The 19,349-nt window shown below is 38.1% G+C and overlaps 1 protein-coding gene across 5 annotated transcripts in view; it reads right to left on the bottom strand.

Annotated features, from left to right (window-relative positions):
* LOC148836717 (traf2 and NCK-interacting protein kinase-like) overlaps window positions 1-19,349 on the bottom strand; it is a 119,296-nt gene that overhangs the window by 46,385 nt on the left and 53,562 nt on the right. For all 5 annotated transcript variants that reach the window (XM_088912972.1, XM_088912973.1, XM_088912975.1 and 2 more), the window contains exons 4-10: window positions 16,218-16,343; window positions 9,307-9,417; window positions 9,077-9,167; window positions 7,399-7,529; window positions 3,810-3,864; window positions 989-1,067; window positions 156-331 (exon numbers count right to left, since the gene is read on the bottom strand). In XM_088912972.1, coding sequence (XP_088769098.1) covers window positions 156-331; window positions 989-1,067; window positions 3,810-3,864; window positions 7,399-7,529; window positions 9,077-9,167; window positions 9,307-9,417; window positions 16,218-16,343 — 769 coding nt within the window. The remainder of the gene's footprint in view (window positions 1-155; window positions 332-988; window positions 1,068-3,809; window positions 3,865-7,398; window positions 7,530-9,076; window positions 9,168-9,306; window positions 9,418-16,217; window positions 16,344-19,349) is intronic.

Raw genomic sequence — 19,349 nt, 5'->3', positions numbered from 1 at the left:
AATAACGTCTTCCTGCATTACCCACACAGCTCAATTTGATCATTTCAGCTTCGGCTGACGATTATGGTGCTAGTCATCGTGAAATGAAAGGGGTGCCCAGTTTGGGTGCTTTGGCTGAGCGAATGGGGTGATGAGGCTAGGATTCGGGGGCTCACCCTTCTCCCCCCGTTTTTTCTTGGTGCGGTCGATGTGGTCCTTCAGCTGGATGCGGACCTGCCTTTCGTTGGTCTGGTCACGGATGAAGGGGTGTTTCAGCAGCTGCTCTGTGCTGGGCCGCTGCCCGTGGTTCTTCACCAGACAGCTCTCGATGAACGACTGGAACTTCTTCGACCTGGACCAGGAGCAACGCTAGTTACAAACGAGCACCTCTGCGTCTTCAATTAGCCTTCCCTGTTCCTTGGTCTGCCTGCTCTCTTTCTTTTTTTAGGTAATTGTTAAGATGCTTCACAGTGGAGATTTCTGGTTCATAAAACTGCAGTGTTTTTCGATTAATCTTGACTGTTTAACATGCAGGCGGAGACATAAAATGGACACCCAGTTATCTGGTGTGCTTGAACATTGGAAGTTTTCCCGATATATTCAGAAGCACACCAGCATGGCTTTAATACTTTAACTGATTTCTTTTCTATTCTTCTGGAAGGTACCAAAACAAAGACACACTAGCAACTATTATTAAATGTACATTTAGACTGTTCAAATCTCAAAACACTGCAGATGTACAGTAAGTCATCTTCTACACAAGACCTTTCCAAACAGAAAGTGCACTGGCAGTACTGACAATCACTTCAATGTAGGACTTGAATTCTGGGGTCCTTTTCGTTTGTCAAAATCACAACTCTATAAAATTCAGAATCATCCCAGCCACCACAGCAGGACTGTTTGAGGTAAAAAACACAAATCAAGGAGCAATTCAACACAATGAATGGCTGGTGAACTCAGTTATTCAGTCTGTTTGGTGAGAAAAGGGTTAGAAGTGGTAGAAACTCACCACTTTTTTGATTTCAGCCTTGGGGCGGGGTTCCTTGGGATAAGGAATAAAGCTCTCATTGGATGCATGTCACACAGAGCTGTTGGGAAAAAAATCAGAAACATTGAAAAGAGCACCCTACAGTTTTGCATAGAGAGAATTTCAAAATTCAACCCAATAATCACATTTTGCCATCTCCAACTATACAAAATCCACCACGTATTAATATGGCAGACATTAATAAATAAGCCCATTACAAGTACACCTCAAATAATGCTGCATTTTGATGCATTTTTGTTGGGGGAACATTGTGATGTGTGATGTGAAGGCACTGTATTCTCTCCTCATGTGTACTCTGTGCTCCAATTTTCTCAGATCCCCCAAAGACATGCAATGTATTCTATATTGTTCTGTTCTGGGGGAGAACGGATGACCAATACTGGTGATATGACTAATACAGAGCCTAGCATGATGTCCTGAATGACCTCCTCTCATTTGCAGTCATTCTGATGATCTGACATTATGAACTAGTCCTGCTAAAAGTTCACCAGCTAGCATTCCTGAAAGATGTGTATTCAACACGTCCCCAGATCCAGCCCCTTTAATCACCTTCTTCTACAAACAAAACACACTTTGTTTCAGCCACAGTTCCCCCTTATCTCCTATTGCCTACTGTCTAACCTTCTGGAGATAGTACTATAGAAAAAGCAGAATAAGAAATTATGAGAAAAGAACAAAGGAAAAAAACTGCCTGAGGGACTTCTCTGCAGAGAAGAGTGATTATTTCTGGACCATAAGTTCGGCTGTACTAGTTTAGCATTCTTCTCACTTCTGTGGGCCACAGGATACCACGATGACTCATGGTCATATTATGCACTTTTTGCACTTATTACCTTCCTACGTTTATTTTTAAGGACACATTACTGAAATAATATTCACGTAAAACACAGCTTGCCCTACTTCAAGACAATAGGCTTCCACTGACTCTTTTTTCTTTAAATTCTAAGTGATGAAAAAAATAACAGGACTTACATAGTGTAGACCAAACACAGGCAACCTAATTAAATCAATTTGCAGCTGTAATTATAGACAAATTTCAATTTCTAACAAAGCTCCTATCTGCTATTTCAGGATCGACAAATGCACATTTTTTTTAACTGTTCCCCAACACTGCTTTTGCCATTTCAAAAACTAGTTTTGAGCTTCATTTCGAATCTCAACCAATTTTAGGTTTAAGAAAGTAGCTCTAAATTTAGATTTTTAATTTGCAGGTGATTTATTCAGCGAAAATCAACTGGTCTACAGTGAAAACTGAGGTTGCTTATTAAGCGTTTCCAGAGTTCTTGTAAAGGTGTCAGCTTTTAGGATCAACAGGTATCACCATTTGCCTAATGGAACAGGAGTTCTTGGTGTGACAGAAGGTAACAATTTCAAAGATGATACCACATTGAGAGCATCTATCTGGCTGTGCTAATGCAAAAACATGTTTGTTTCTGAGCTGCACTGAGTTAATTAACAGAACTCTTCCCATCTCCAAGTAACCACAGTCATTTTGGACAGGGCTCTGGATTTTCACTGAATGGCTGTAGATTCAAATTCCCGGTGAGGCACTGCCGTGCCCTTAAACAGGAGGCTTCCTTCAGGATGTTCCAATAAGTTTCTCTAAAGTGCTATAAGTGAGTTTAAATTTAAATTAAAGCATGACAAATTAACTTTAAGAATAATAACTAACCAAGCTTTCTGAATATGAAACAAATTCATCTCCAGCTGGCAAGACAGTGAGCTGTATAATACCCCTCAGACCAATCACTAAGACTATAGAATGGGTAAGGGAGAAAGACATAAGCTTTTCTTCGGAAAAAAATATTACATAACACCAGTGATATTCACAAAACAAAACTTCTAGAATGCAATGCAAACTTCCAGAAACAGTGTGGTCAGTCTAGAACTAATACTTAATGTAACTGTCGAAAACAAAACTACAAATAATTGCCCTGGTTTCAGACAGAGGTCCTACACTTAATTTTCAATGATACAGGTTTCTGAATAAGAGATTAAAGCCCACTCAAAACATATCCTTTGGGGTAACTGTTCAGCATATTTTGTAGTTTTCTATAAATCCTCGACATAATGATACAACTGTCCCTCTTTATGCAGGCCCACTTATAACTGCTGTTCCTGCTGCTGCCATTTTTCAACACCGGACCAAGAGACCCCAACACTAGAACGCAAGATATCTCAGCCTGTCCACTTCCTTTGGCAGCACAGGCGAACAGTCCTTTAGCTACAGTATGTGCACTGGAAAGCAAAGCTGTTGAGAAATTCACATAGGGGAACTCAAGGAAAAAAAAACATAGCGTATCAGTAGCTGTCAGTCAAGCTAAGACACTGTTTTTTCTTTTCAGTATCAATAGTGCTGGATGGCTTGGTTCTGTACCTCACCGCCTGAGACACTTACACATTTCCTTGTCAGCCTACTCAAAGAAGCCCCACGTTATCGAGATCACCCAATCAACTTTTACACTGAGTAGCTGTCAGGGCTGCCTCTCACTGTACCAGAATTCTACAACCAGCTTCTGCAACCCTGTTTCTTTATTAGTAGCAAAGTAGGTACAAAGTCAAGAAATACCAGGATCTAGACATTAATTTGTGACTGTTTTAGCATGGATAAAATTACTCAAGCAGGATGCAGCATCTGTCATCTTTGTAACTGCCAATCTCTCAGTAATATATTTATTTCTTACTGCTCTCCGTTATGTGAGGTAGGACTGCCCCTTTCTTTCACATACCCGAATAAAGGTATAAAAGAGTAAAAGTCTAAAAACAGTGAGAATGTACTCACGTGGGGCTCCTTCTGCCATCTCTATGGCTGTAATTCCTAACGACCACAGGTCACTCTGAAAGGGAAACAGAAAAGAGCACTCTTTAAGGGTGTGTTTATTCCTGGCAGTTAACATACTACTAGCTGTTTCAATGTATTTTTTCAAACAGAAAGAAGTAAGGTTTGCAGATCTTTCCACTTGGCCTTCAGTGACTTCACTGATGTGCGAGGTGCGATGACATTAAATATTGTTTAGAGCCTTCATCAAACATTCATCATGCTACTAACCAAAAACTACAAGAACTGCCAAGTTTAAACCCACCCCCATATCAACAGGGTAAAAAAGGAACAGAGAACGTTTCTGTATTTAACAGGCATATTTCTGACACTGCAGATATTTTAATCTTTTCTATACAAGATTAACCTCCTGGGCAGCCTGTGCGATCAAAGAAGTGTATTTTTTCAAATTTCAAAGTTCAATTTTTACATTTAGAGGAGTGTACTGTATTTCATTCATCTAACCTTCATTGCACTCACTGAAAAATTGGTCATGTTTTAAATTGGATACCACCTCAACAAGCCTATGTCTTTGCTAAATTCAATTGCTTTTCACCTTGACAATCAACTAAATAGGAAGGCACTGCTTTACTAATTTGATTCTCAATAGACGACAGCTAGATGCCCTACAGAAAGCTTGCTAGAGAAGGAAACGCCTGCTCAAGTGTAACCACGGCCGAGCCTCCATTAAGTAATTTATTAGCATTAAAATCAAGTGTCCAACACGTAGCACCCCAGAACAGTATATTGTCTGTTTACTCCAGCTGGGCTTCGCTATTTATTTGTTTGAGACCATTCAGTAATTTAACACTCTTTCACGCTGTGATTGCTAGGCCATCTTAAACAACTTGTAGGGTCTGAGCACATACGATGTCTCTCAAGGATAATTTTAATGAATCATATACACAGGGTCTGCATATCAATTAGATACATACAGTATGCAGTGCAAAATTGATGCCAATGGTTTCCAAGTATCTAAATATCTCCATTAAGGACTTGTTTTATCTCCTTTATACCTACTGTATGACCTATTAAATAACTGCATTACGGAATGTGGAAAATAAGACAAACCGAGCAATGAAGAATTCTGTTAATCTGTATCAAACAAGAAAAATGTGAATCTTTCAAAGATAAAAAAATAGGGAGGGATAAGGAAACTTTCTGCTTAGAAGCAGGTTTAAAAAATTACTCATGAGGGCGTAAAAATGTGAAAATCCTCAACTGGAGCCATGGAATTTGTTTCCATAAATACCTTCACTGGTAAAAAAGGCAGAAGTACTGATCACCATTTTGCACAGCATATTCTAGCAGCAATTAGTAACTACACAACAGGTTTATAGAGTTGTATTTATCTGGTTGATACAGTAAAACAATTTCAGAACACCTGCACTGGATTAAATGTGCTTGATGTAAACCGTGAATACATATTCAAATTTATTTCAAAGTTTTCGCAGTTGTTAATTCTCCAGGCTGTGAATTCGAATTTTACTGGTGACAAACCAGGACTAAATTTAAGTGTTCCAGCTTCCAATGTTTCTCGAGCAAAAGCACATGCAATGTTGTTCGGCACTTTAAAAATAAATATGAAAGGAAACGCAGGCAAAACAACCAAACCAACTCAATATCAATTCAAAAATCTTCCTTGGGAAGTTGTACTAGCCGTCGCTATGTGTAATACAGAAATAATGATCATCTATTGTTGTTCATTGGCATCATTCAGTGTAAATGAATCCCAAGGATTTTATAGTTTGGTGAACAGAAGCTCAGGTGATCTCAGCCCACAGTGATTCACTTGGTAACTTCAGAAATTTGCAACTCGTGCAATTTCTGCAGCTGGGCTGGTGGAAGTGAAGGGTGATTCAAGGCAGCTCAAGAAGTGGACCTGTCATGTGTCTAAGCCCTGAGCTTCCCTGTTGGGCTGTCTTATTAAAATGGTCGGTGAGATCAGTAGCAGTATGGAAGACACTCTATTACAGATAACAGACCACAGGAATACGGTAGGTTCCCACTTCCAGCTGTGAGACCTGTTAAAATAGCTCTTTAGCATCTTGTCCAAGGAAAAAAGGAATGTCTCTTTCAAGTTTTCTGAAGGCTGAGCACAAACACGCTCGTACAATGTGGTCTGCAGTGGACGTCAGTCAACAGAAAAAAATCATTTTAACACCAGTGTTGCAACAAGACACAACAAATATTCAATGATTGTTCACAGTGGATTGAAATCCCAGTTTTGAGACAGCAACACACAGCTGGGTATCAGGGAGTGGAAAACCTCTACATTTCCACAAAAGAAAAATCAAATAAAACCTGACCAGATAAGCAGACAGAAGGCCTGCTTTGACTTTTTTTTATTTCAATTAATGGCAGTCCTTGCCATTAAACATTTAATTCTGGGATCTGATCTTATTTGGTATGAATCAATTAAAGAGCTGGGAGTATGTGTGTGGGGTAATATATGCAGAAAGTGAATTTGAAAATGGCATTTTATATTTAATAAGGCACTTATATTACCTTTAAAAAGAGTATCTAAGGTTTTAGACATCCAAGAGCATGACTGCATTAAGTTCTGAGCCGAGTGTGATGTGAAACCCCTGCAAACACCTAATGAACTTTTCTCCCCTCCTGAACACACACTGGCATTTCATTTATGACCTTTGTGACTGTAGGCTCTGACATTATAATACCTGTCTTTTACCAGACATTAAAATTTTCAGCAGTTCAAAAAACCCTGACAAAAAGCTGAAAGTATATTCAATTGAACACCCTCAAGGTTAAATTTTCCAGTCAGTTCATAGCACTGATATTAGCATCAGGGATATGAATTAAATATTATATAACAACACATGAAAGAAACAATGGAAAGAACACATTAATTTAGATGGAATTAAGGTTCAAAAGTGCTCAGAAACATTTAAAGAAAATGACCCCTTTGTACTGATAATCACATCCCTCAAGCTCTTTTACACATACTTTGCTCCATGGTTGGAATGAAGGAAATGGACCTATGACCTTCCCCCCAGACAATAAGACTGATAATGGGCACCCAACTCCAACTTCAAGTCTGGTATATGCAAAAGCTTCTATTTATCAGCTCATCAGCAATATGCTCGTTGAGGAAATATGAAAGCAGGGAGAGTTATCAAAATATTCAAAGTGAGGTCTGAAGTGTCACTTATCTATTAGCAGGCACTCAGACTGCAGTTCTCAAGTACTGGTAAAGACCTCTTTTGGAAAAATGCACTTGAAATGTAGCCAGGGTCAGCTGTGAAATTGTTCAAAAGCCATGCTTCCTCTTTCACACTGACACACCACTGCTGTGATATGTGATGGGAAAAAGGAGATTTGTGTACCTTACTATTGCATTTTTGATGTTACCATTTGGGATGTTGAAAAATTGTGGTCATGATCTTGTGAGGCCTTTCCTTATAAAAACAAATGATTCATGGTAATACGTACAATTTGTTTGTTGCTTTCTGAGAAGGTCCCTCAAAATTCTACAGACGTCTTTCTTCTGAAACAGATGTCGTAAACAATGTCTAGATGAATTAAAAGTTACCTTAAAATCATATGTGGCGTCAGGGTTTTCATCACACGCAATGACTTCAGGAGCCATCCAGTATGGGGTCCCGATGAAAGTGTTTCTCCGACCAACTGTTCTGTCCAGCTGTGCACTGACACCAAAATCAACTGGAGACAAAATCAGTGCAGATAATGTAAAAAAAGCTCTGAAAACACCACAATGGTCCAGAATAGTAACAGGACAGGAAGATATCAACCTTTTATTTTCAGCAGCCACAGGCAAAGTGGAGGCATTACATCTAACAAGGCCTAGTTGTAGCCAATATTTTGTGACTGAAGGCTATGTTTCCATGGTAACTCAAGTATGTCAGATAGCTGCAGTTCCCATACCCCAAAAACAACTGAAGTCTCAGCTTTAGGCAGGGCAATGAAAACTGAATGGCCCAATTACTTTTGCTGTTTGTATTTTTCAAGAAGAAACTAAACTAAAACTGACTTTTCCAGGCTTTAAAAGAATTCTGCAACTGATTACGCTGTCAAGCATCAGTTCCATCAACTTGCTCTGCAGAATTAACGAGCTTCATTGAGCTGTCGTGTTTCCTGTTGAACAACACTGTTTTGCAGTCATCACATTTCCTGTGTAATGATACAAAAAACCGATGGTCTGACAGTTGTAAGCAAAAAATTAAGTTGCAAACATAACAGCCTTTTCCATTAAAACTGATTACAGATTATAAAGTACAGCTATCAGTCTGGGACCGAGACAGACTCTCATTTCTGACCTAAAATGTGAAGCCAATCAGATATTTTACTTAAGTAGTACACAACTTTTTGTGTTAAAACTGTGACAGATGTTTTAACAACAACAATAACTAATGTTTATTAACATCAGGAATTGCACTGCCTAGTAGGTAAACTGCTATATTAAAATGAACGTGTTTTTTTTTCAAAAATACTTAAATTCCTTAAACTTGCATCTTGACAATAACATTCATATTTGCACTCATACTGACCTCCGATATTTTTACATATTCTTTATAACACAGTTTCACTCTGTGTGTTCTACAGACTAGTGAAAATGATAAGCATTAGTATGTACGTCAGAAAAGTTATTCTGAGGCTAAAATAAGTACAATTCTCTATAGTATCTTTATTGGTCATATAAAATCCAGTTTAATCTCATTCCAAAAAAAGTTAAAAATTAATTTGCAGAAATATTAAGGAGCTGCTATTAAAGCATTTGGAATTTAGAAGCCATAGACAACAGTTGGAGAGAAACAGTAATAGTGCAACAGCCTTGAAGACGAAGATGAGAAGGTATCTGATCTTAAATACAGTAACAACACAAGACAAACATTCTTGTTTAGCTGGAACGTTTAATGTACAGTATTTAACAGCAAGGCCACTGACAAAATTCTGAGTCATGCTGAGCTACCCAGTTAATACATTAATAAGGCCCACATTTTAATCAAGTGTTAAACCAAGAGTTCGTTTATTGGGCGTTTCATTTCAACAATGTCATGAGGACATCATCACGGAAAGCTTCAATGGACATTTGTTCTCAAAGTTCTTTTTGTCTTCAGGAGTAAACCCTTCCCTCAAAGAGATATACAGTAGAGTACTTCACGAGACCATTCAGATTTGACATTCCAACAATTTAATGAAAGCGGTTTACATTTACTGGCAGCTCATTTTAGAGAAAGCCGGCCTCTCACCTAGTTTCACCTCTGCGTTTTCCGTCAACAGGACGTTCTGCCCTTTTATATCCCGATGGATGACTTTGTGCTGGTGAAGGTGAGTCAGACCCTATAAGAGAGAGATGAGTAGCGATGCGTCAGTGAGCACAGACAGAGGGGGGAACAGGACGGGAGGTGGGGATAATTTATTTTAATTACAAGTATCTTGAAAGACTACAACTTGAATACGTCCCTTTGCCTTTCCTTACCCTCAGGATTTCTCTGCAAATGTAGGCGGTCCATTCCTCCTTTAGAGAGTTCCCCTTGGTGTTCTTGATGAGATCGGTTACAGAGCCCGCGCCACAGAACTCCATCACGAGCTGTACACGGTAAACACAACAGGAAGAGAATTACTACTCAAATGCATCTGTAGAATACTGGGGCGACCAGTACAGTAGACAGTCTCATACGGTATGTCACAACAGCCTCACACCATGATGTTTAAAAACAGATACAAGCAGAATATTAAGAACCATGACATACACAGCAAGACTTAAGTAGAATTCCAAGACTGAAACGTATCAGAAGAAAGACACGTTAATGATGATAAGACTTAAAACTAAGGGTCCCATGAAATGAAGATTTGTAAACACAGCTTGAGCAGCCCGGAAAGGAAACAAAAACACTGCTGGTACCTGAAATTGTTATAATCCAAATTTTATAAGAAAATGAATAAGCTAAAATACGCTGTACTCATTCTAACCTGACAGATCTGTTTAAGGGCAGTGTTTAGCTTTCTGCAAGGAATGTGTACGTTTTCCTCATGTTCGTGTGGGTTTCCTCCGAGTGCTCTGCTTTCCTCCCACAGTCCAAAGAGACACAGATATGACTTGCTGGCTTCTGGGAAGATTGGCCCTGGTGTGAGTGTGCACTGCTGTACATCTGTCTCTGTATGCCCTGCAATGGACTGAGTGTGATCTGCCTTGCACCCATTGCTTAGCAGCTGCGACTCCCCGCAACCCTGTACAGGACAAGGCCGTCAGAAAATGGATGTCAGTCCTAAAACATTTAGTTGGGCTATGCCTGGTTAGTAAAGGTGAACTCTAATGACCTGTCCCACAAACAGTCAGAAACAATCCAACACATTTCATCATCTGTTTCCTCAAGAATAACTCGTAGCCAAGGCCACTGTCTTCGTGCAAAGAAGGAAAAAGCAACAAGATGGAATCCTGCTGCTCTGACAACCTTCCTCGACTGTATTCCCCACTCTCCTGGCTAACCTCCAGATACTATTCTTTCTCAGTACAGTAAATACCAGCTGGTGATCCTTGTAATCAAGATGCCACAGTTCTGTTGTTCTTTCTGAGATTAATAAAGAGGTTAGAAAGCAAAGGCCCCCCAAACTAAAACAGCAGTAAAACTTGCTCCTAATCCACACTGTTCACAGTACCCCTTATAATACATGGATTTTTACATCACAGGACTGACCTAATAGCATTCTGACCCAACAATGTGCATCCATTTGCACAATTTTCTTCTGTCTTCCCACATGCAACTTGCCAGCAACTCGAAGTCACCTTTGATCAGGCAAAATTGAATAAATCTGACAGAGGGCCACACATCAATCTCTAAAAAAAGATTACCACATTTATTTCATCCTTAAAAGGTCACACATGACAAGAATTGTATTATTCTCAACGAGACTGAAAGAGGACATCAATTAAAAAGGAGCCTTAGATGGCACAGTCGTACTGCCCTGACAGTTATTTAGAAATTGGTTTAATCCCATTTAATAAATGGGCTACTTTTCTGTGTATGGAAAGATAGCGAACTGTTCAGATTCACTGCATGATACAGTAATCTCAGATTTGAACCAGAACTGCAATGGTTTAAGGTTTTTTTCCAAGAATTTAGTTCACCTTTTTTGTACATTAAAATGCTATCATGTGGCCTTAGAGGAAAAGTTGTATTTGAGTATGTGTAATGTCTCTCTGATATATATATATTCACAGCAAAATGCCAGCAAACTTACAGGTATTTGTTTCTAAACAATCAGCAAGCTGATTAAAACTAAATGCAAATGTTTGTAGAAATTGTTCATTTCAATTATATCAAATATATGCAAATTGCGGGTCAGTCTGATCTGTATAAAACATTAAAAACAGGGCTGTGTGGTGACGAGGAATTGTTTTTGTAGAAACTTATCTGTTTTTTTTTTAAAAGTTGTGAAATGTACCAGTCCCTGGAGTGTTTCTGTTGAAGATACATTATAATCAAACCTTAATCCTGCTTTTATATTCACACCTCTGACAAGCAGCTGGAACTAAAAGCCTTGAAAACATTTCATAATCATTTGGCAGATTCTTCTCCTCAGTGCAGTGGCTGACACAATGCTGCTATTTTTTCCCAAATATCACAATCTACAGTCTTTCTTTTTTCATTTAAATGGAAGAGTACCGGACTTCTTTAAGACTCTCAATGATTTACTGAGTTACAGGGGCCAACTGCCTTTCTTAATATGCATTGCTAGGCAATCACAAAGCCCATTTTGTATAGCTTTGGAAAACTATTCTATGCAGTGCAGAGCTACTACATTCCCCTCCCCAAATGACAAATAGTTCTGGTCTTCATATATTTAAGTTTGATTCCATAATATTCTCTGTAGATTAATTCATGTACTGGACCACAATATGTCAACACCACTAACTAACCCAACTGGATTTTTTTAAAAAAGCTTCTTTTCATTTCTTTTTAGTGAGGTCAGATTAGATACTGGGAAATATTTTCTGAGATAATTTTATGCATTTTTCTAAGTGGTTATCAGACAATTGAGCAATTGTTTTTTTTTGTCAGCCCAAGAAACTAACTATGAAAACAGGCCCTGATAAATAACTCATGGATATTTCATTATTAAATTCCATTTGCTTAGGAGTCACAGGATGTACTTAAAAAAATCTGGCATTCAAAATTTATAAGCAGGGCACATGTAGCAGTACTTGGTGTCTACATGTATAATAAATTTTAGAGAGACAGAAAAGGCAATATGTTGCAAAAGCTTGAATATGCTGCTTGGTATACTGAAGTTTGCATTAACAATATAAGCTGCTTTGAAGATGGAAAAAATTAGAAACGAAAAGAAAAAAAAGTTTTGAATTAATCTAACACATACAGTCCAGGCAATACAGAACAACAATTTCCACCATATATACACTAGCAATGCTTGTACTAACAGTTACTTGAAAATCCAAATGCCTTTAATTTTTAACACAGCTTCAAATTTAGCATACTGTAGGCTATTTGGAATGCCAGATCCTCTGATCTCAAAAGAGAAAAACAAAGCTTTTTAATTTGAGGGAGGGGGACAAGCTCATTTATATTCCAAAACATACCAATAGAGCTATTATTCTTGAATTTCCAGTGCTCTAAAAGATAATTAGTCAGTTTAGTACCTTTATTTTGGAACACTGTTAGTATGGATGTTGCTGCTAAAACAGGTTCTCTGACAAAAACAGAATGATTAGATAATGTCCTGGGGCGAAGTGGTGTGCTAAAAGAGCACACGTTCCAAACTAACCTTTATTAGCATTGTTCTGAGATGCAGACTGAAACTCTGTAGAGAGCCAAGAATTATTGCTACCAGGAAACAGAAAGGTCCTTAGGAATGTGAAGGCTGACCATATACTGTAGCTCACAGAAAAAGAAAACAACCACTTACTGAACACACCTTATTTTGTGCATAAACTGGCAGACAACATACAATTACTACAGGACTAGGATTTAGGCTTTTGATCAAATTTCCATGCTATATAAATCGGTAAGAAATCCAGTCATGCTAATTGCCTGGTTTCTAATTAGCAATATTTTTATACGGGGAAAATGCGGTCTTAACTACTGTATTAGTTCAAGAACTTTCCTTTTTTTAAAAAAAAGCTGCTCAAGTCTCAGTTTTTCTTCAACTACAGTATATGAACTTACTCAGACGACACGTCTCAAAAGAATATACTTTTTCCAATTTAGGACGCTCTGTGTGTCTCATGGAAGCGATAATAGTACCAATTGTGCTAAATGAACAGAATCATAGGTGTCTCCCATTGAAAACCACAAACTGCTACATTTGATAACCTGAAGGACTACAGTGGTGGATTGAGATGTTTTAACTTTACTGGTTTTAGTCTTGATCTCAATGGCTGGCCAAAGTTTTTCAGTAATCCCACACAAAACATTTAAAACTACTAAAGGGTTTGCTGAAAAGAGCTGTTGGCAGGTGTCTTGTACCATAACATATTTTTTCAGTTGAATCTCCTATCATTAGTAACATTGCAGGGGTACACATCCATTTAGTCTTTACTTTTAGTAAATTTCACATACTGTAGGGAAATCCAAATACAAACGATAAAACTCAGCTCAGAAGTTACAACACTTAGTTCTTGGGATTGCACACTGTAAGAGATGCTTTTGTAAAGATAATACGCAATGAAACTTAAAAATCACAATATTGATTTTACAGTGCGTCTTTGAGTGAGCTGATCATTATTGTTATTGCACCGAATTATGCTCACCAACACTGATAACAGCTGAAAGAAATGTCTATTTGATCATTTCAATACAATGTCCACATACAGTATGCTTATCATATAAATTAGGAAGATGAATAGGTCAGCATACTGCTGGGGACAAAACTCCCCAGCAGTACTAAAAGATTATTTAGCAATTATCAGACATACTCCTTCCGCAGTCCTTCCTGATGGACAAGCACGAACTATTTGAAAGCTAAAAGTCTATCATTAATTTGTGCCTTCAAGCAAGTCCATAAAAGAAAGTGTCAAAGTTCAGATTTATGACATCTGAATGCAGAGCACTGTTCTGAACCTTTACCAGAAGAGGAAAAAAAATGAGACACGGGTCATATTGTCTGTCCAGACTACCCTCACATTACTCATTACATAACACAATTCGAGCTGTAATAAGCACAAAAGATCAACTGTGATATTAGAGAAGACTGCTGACTATTACACATCTTTTATTCCTCACTTGGGGACTATTTTGGGAAACAGCTTAATTGTGTCATGAAAAAATGGCCATTTGTAAATGTGTAATAATTTGTGCATTTCTTCCTTCAGATCATAGCTGTTCTGCTCTTACCGTCAGCTAAGTTCAGAGATTGGCAAATAGCAAAGTCTCCTGGGCCACAATGAGTGAGCGAAATGAAGTCATAAATGTACACACGATGTTGAACAAGTTTAAAACAAACATAACATTTCATGTGTTACGATGCATCACAACTATTTCTGTAACTTTAAAAAAACAATTAGAGATGTAGGCACTGAAGTAGTTCAACTGCAAACTAGTCTTAACACAGACCAAGATATCAATGTTCCTGAGGACTCCAAATACAGAAGAGAATATATTTAAGTGTTTTCTTTTCAGAGAACTTACACCCAGAACCATTAAACTACAACAGTATGTCTAAAAAACAGGATTGAAAAAGCGAAGAGCTACAAAGTTACTTTTGAATCTTAAGTTGTATTTTATATTTTTCACCCAGCATTTTTCAGATTTTCCCCTTCTTTAAATAATGGGCTCAGAGGAAGGAAAACTGTATGGCACAGAAACGATTAGGAAAGGCAGACATATCTTCTTTTGAAATGCTGCAAAATCCACATACCATACTAACGACCTCTAGTGTTTCAGTATGATTTTTTTTCTCACACTATCCCAATTGTACACTACAACAAATGTCTGTAATGGACTGAAAGAAAAATGGATGCACCAAGAGACAAGAAGTTGAAGTCTGCTGGCCTGTACTCTGAACGAAACATCGCCCTTCATCTGAAAGGTCTCTCCATTCAGTGGAAGCCTTTTGGCACTAACATGTGTCACAAGTGAGCTTTATTTCCCCTTGATCCTTATCTATATTGAAGGAGCTCCTTTTCTCTTCACCTTGCTATCAGCCCAGCTCTGACTGCTGATAAACAAAAAAGGAATTACTTGCTGATTATCAGGACTACCCTCAATTTCTACCGACAGCCAGTGAAAAGTACAATGAATAGCTATGGGTTTATCTCCGGATAGGGATATGACAGCACTTACAACAGGCAGGTGTATAGATGGAAGCCTTAGAATACATCAACTTGCTTCTTCTCTGGGACAGAAGTTTTAAATCCTGTCAGCCAGTGCAGGATTATATCCAGGAAGGATTCTGTGCATTTGCATTAACTATGTGAAATGTAATTGAAAGCACACCATGCACCTCTTTTAAAATTGATGGGTTCCTAGTCTGAGCAGATTATTAGATCAATATTTAGTAACATTCCAAATAAATTCCATGCCGAAGGCCTTGCACAACCTCATCACAGCAAAATGCATTTGCTACCTAACACAAATCAGCCATTCCCTCCCCCAAAACTCCTCTCTGTCCAGTGAACAAGGCAAACAATGGATATCTACCACATACCCAGACACTACAAACCTCCTTCTTTTATTTCAGATTTGTGATTCTCATTCACTGTGACCTGAAGATGCAGCTTGTATGGTTTTAAAAGCCTACATCACTCATACACGCTTGGGAGGGTTTAAGAAGCATCATTTCTTGTCATTCGTGTTCTCTTGTGCACAGTTGGAATTTGATGTTGTAACCCGAGCAGAGGAGGGAAAAAGCGGAGGGTTTCAAGAGCTTATAATAGGTTTTTAACAACATCAAAAATATATCTATCATACAATAGATATGATGCTTGCTACAACACGTGGTCTCGCGTGTTTCTCACTGCAGATGTGTCCGATACAAAGCTGTTCATTTATTTGCACATCTAATCCTCACGTTTAACTGGGGCTGAATCATTCATCTCCTCTGCGTGGCGGGCTCATGTCAGTTCATAACAGCACACTGTAACTCCTTTCGCTGATTCCCAGATCAAGCTGCTAGTTATTTGTAATCAGCCATGTCCTTTTTCTTAAAAAGATACCATTAAGGGATATCAGGGAAGATTCAAAATGGTATGGCTTGCGTTCTCTAAATACGCATAATCCTCTCCCCCTTCTCTCTGTGCTTCGGTAACTACACAAGGTTCAGCCATAGCCAACAAATTACCTTCACCTTTTTTTGTCAATTTACACTGGTATTTTAGAGAAATTAAAAGAATAAAATCAGCCACGTTAAAAAAAAAACAACAACTGTACATACCCAAAGCTGGTCATCAATTCCTGGAGGGTTCTTCTTGATAAAAGCACCATAGTAGGTGGCGATGTTCCGATGATGTGAATATTTTTTAAGCATGTTAATTTCTTGTTTGATCTCCTCCTCTTCATCCTGCCAGTAGAAAAGAGAGATTAGTATGGGGGCTCCTATAGCAATTTCTCTTCTGAGCTAAACAGATTGCTGCTGTAAATTTGCATCAGATTTGGGCAGATTCTCGTTTTTCACATGAAGCATACCTGCTGCCAAATTCTTTAAATCTTCCGTCTTTTTTAAAACTCAGAAAAGTGGATTACTCTTACAAAATATCAAAACTGGGAAATGTGATTGAAAGCATTGCTTTAGGGAGTGTCACCTTGCTTTAATTGCTTAAAAACCGGAAAAGATACCATTCAATGACTAAAACACTAACAAACCAAATGGAATATTTTAATAACTAACATTGGTAACACACTTAATATTGAAAGATATGCTGGCTGTATAGACTTGAAATGACACTAAGTCTTCATGAGCAATGCAGCCAATGAAACATTACACTTCCAGTATCATGGGGCAAATATATATTGAGGTCAACACACAAAGTGTCATGATGGTCAGTTAGATTTTTATGAAGTGTGAGCCACTGAAATGCAATGTAATGGGATGGAAAACTGGTTTACTGATATTAGAATGCGCTTTGGAGTACATCAAAGGTAACACTAAAATAACGTGGAAAAGAGACATGGCACAATGCCAGGTAAGAGAATAAAGAAATAATGTGCTATGGTTTTCTGAAATCATGCTTTAAAATAAATTTCATTGGCTCCGTTTTATACATTTCACAAAGCTGATGTTTACAAATCTTGAGACAGTGTCTGTATTTGTCCTGGGGGTTAAAGTGCAGCATTTCTAAATTACACAGCCATTAGCCTCGGCATATTTTGCTCTTGTGGTCTCCAGTCACACAAGACTGTCCCTTGATACAGATTAAATGCAGGGCTTAACTACATCTGAAGCTTTCATTTTCTGCTTTACAGCAATTAAGGAAACTGCATGACTGCCTCTTTCCCTACACGCTGCATAGGTGACTGGATTGAAAATAGCCATTCCTATGAGCAAATCCATTCTATTGCTGGCAGTCTGCAGCTTGTTTTAACTACTCGATACTGGAAAAACAGAATACTGCAAATCTTTCCTCCTTCCCAAGCAGCTGTGTTTTTAAAAGGGCACTGATAAAAGGGGCCAGTAACCAAAGGAGAGCTTACAGATCTAATTAGCAAAACCTGCCACCCAGACAGAAATCGGGAAGGATCTTTAAAAACCCAATAAATTACAGTCTAGATTTGCTTTAACAGTAAGATCACAGGCAGCTGGCAGGTCACGTACTACACAGTATTTCTTGTCATTTCTACAGACTAGACACATTTTGCTGAACAGCACACAGAACAGCTCAGACTCAACAGTGAAGAAATGGCTGATTGTAGATGACCAGCAGCATTTAAAATTTTAAAATGGCATTAGTGGAAGGGAAAAACAAAACCAAAGAAAATTACATGAAGGACTTACACCTTTCTAAAAATTCAATGGAGCTAATTAGCAGGGAGAGAAGCTAGAAGGAAATCAAACATATTAATCACAGCATGCCTACTAGACCATAAGAATAATAAGAGTCACTTCCAATAAGCTACAAAAAGCAAGCTGCCGGATCCAGCAATCTGTGAAAAAGTTTTAAAAAAGCAGTAAAAAGAAAATATCAGGGGGAGGGGGAATAAAAATAGATACATCCACATTGCCCCATTAAAACATCATGACAGCTCTTTCATAAAACCACTATCAGAATATAGAATGTAAGAATGGTCATGATGTGCTGGCACGTGAAATGTCATGGAAAATTACTGGCAAGTGTGAAAGCACCAATAGAAGCCAGGATGCAAGTAAGTGTCCAAGTCTGAGGACGTAGCCGACTCTACAGTGAGCTGTAAGAACAGCTCATGGCATTTAAACTAATATGACAGAAAGGAAAAAGGAGCTCAAACTTGTCACTCAGAAATGTTATTCTAAAGAGGCACTCATGAAAAAGACATAAATTATTGAAAAGTGTCTGCAGAAGAGAGAAAACCCATCTGGCGGGTTGAATGCTTGAAATGGTCACAACTTGCCATCATCACATGATGTGAAAAATGTGAGTGAAAGAGGTTATTATCAAGGCTCCATAATGGCTCTTGCTCACTGTAGAGACATTCTGTATGAGATATCAGAGCTTTCTTCACATTTTGTTTATTAGACAGGTAAAAAAGAAAGTGTCAGTGAAGAAATGTCTAAAAAACTTAGCAGCGCATCGTATCTCAGTAAAGCAGTGGTCAAAATCTGATTACAGACACCAATTTAACTCAGGCAACTTAAAATGGAAAACTACTATATAACCTATGCAACCAAACATGTAACTGAATACCAGATAAATATTTTGAAAAGAGTAACATGTGAGACTTCTTTAACCTATATTTTTTTAGGTATTCTCAAATTAAAATTATGGCAGTTATTAACAAGGCTGTGAAAAAGCATTGCTGGGCAATAACCTTGTCTAGAATAGAGGGGACTTCATGAAGGAGACTGGGGGACACACCATATAGAATGTTTTAAATTTGGCATGCTTGTGTATTCAAGGAAGAAGATTCACATATAAATAAAACATGGTGTTTTTTTCCCTAAATGCAGGCAGAAAAAAAAGGCAGAAATCAGCAGGGGTTCATCATTCATCCACAAAGCACTATTTAAATTAGGAATTGCTTTGTGTGACATTGAGGAAAGTATACAAGGGAAGGTGAAAACCCCTCATACTTTGCCATTACTCTGTTCATTCAGAGCAAACAAGAAAGGCAATAATGTTCCACAAAGGTTCCAGGCTCAAAAACATGAAGGTATTCTGTTGAATCATGGCTTAGTTTCAATTAAAACCATGTTGGTTTTGTTTTTGCCTCTTCCCTGTATTCATGCGATAGTTTTTTTTCCCCTGCTATGGGTGAATCCTGAAATGTAAGTTAGACCATGTACAATAATAAACAGGATTTCAAATAATAATGGTGAAATTAGCTGGTAACTCATTTTTGCTTCAATGCACTAAACCCTTTGAAAAATGAACCA

Source organism: Atractosteus spatula, chromosome 4 (assembly GCF_055471065.1).
Source record: "Atractosteus spatula isolate fAtrSpa1 chromosome 4, fAtrSpa1.hap1, whole genome shotgun sequence".
Classification (NCBI taxonomy): Eukaryota; Metazoa; Chordata; class Actinopteri; order Semionotiformes; family Lepisosteidae; genus Atractosteus; species Atractosteus spatula.
The sequence above is the reverse complement of the archived record's forward strand: the minus strand, read 5'-3'. Positions and strand labels throughout refer to the sequence as shown.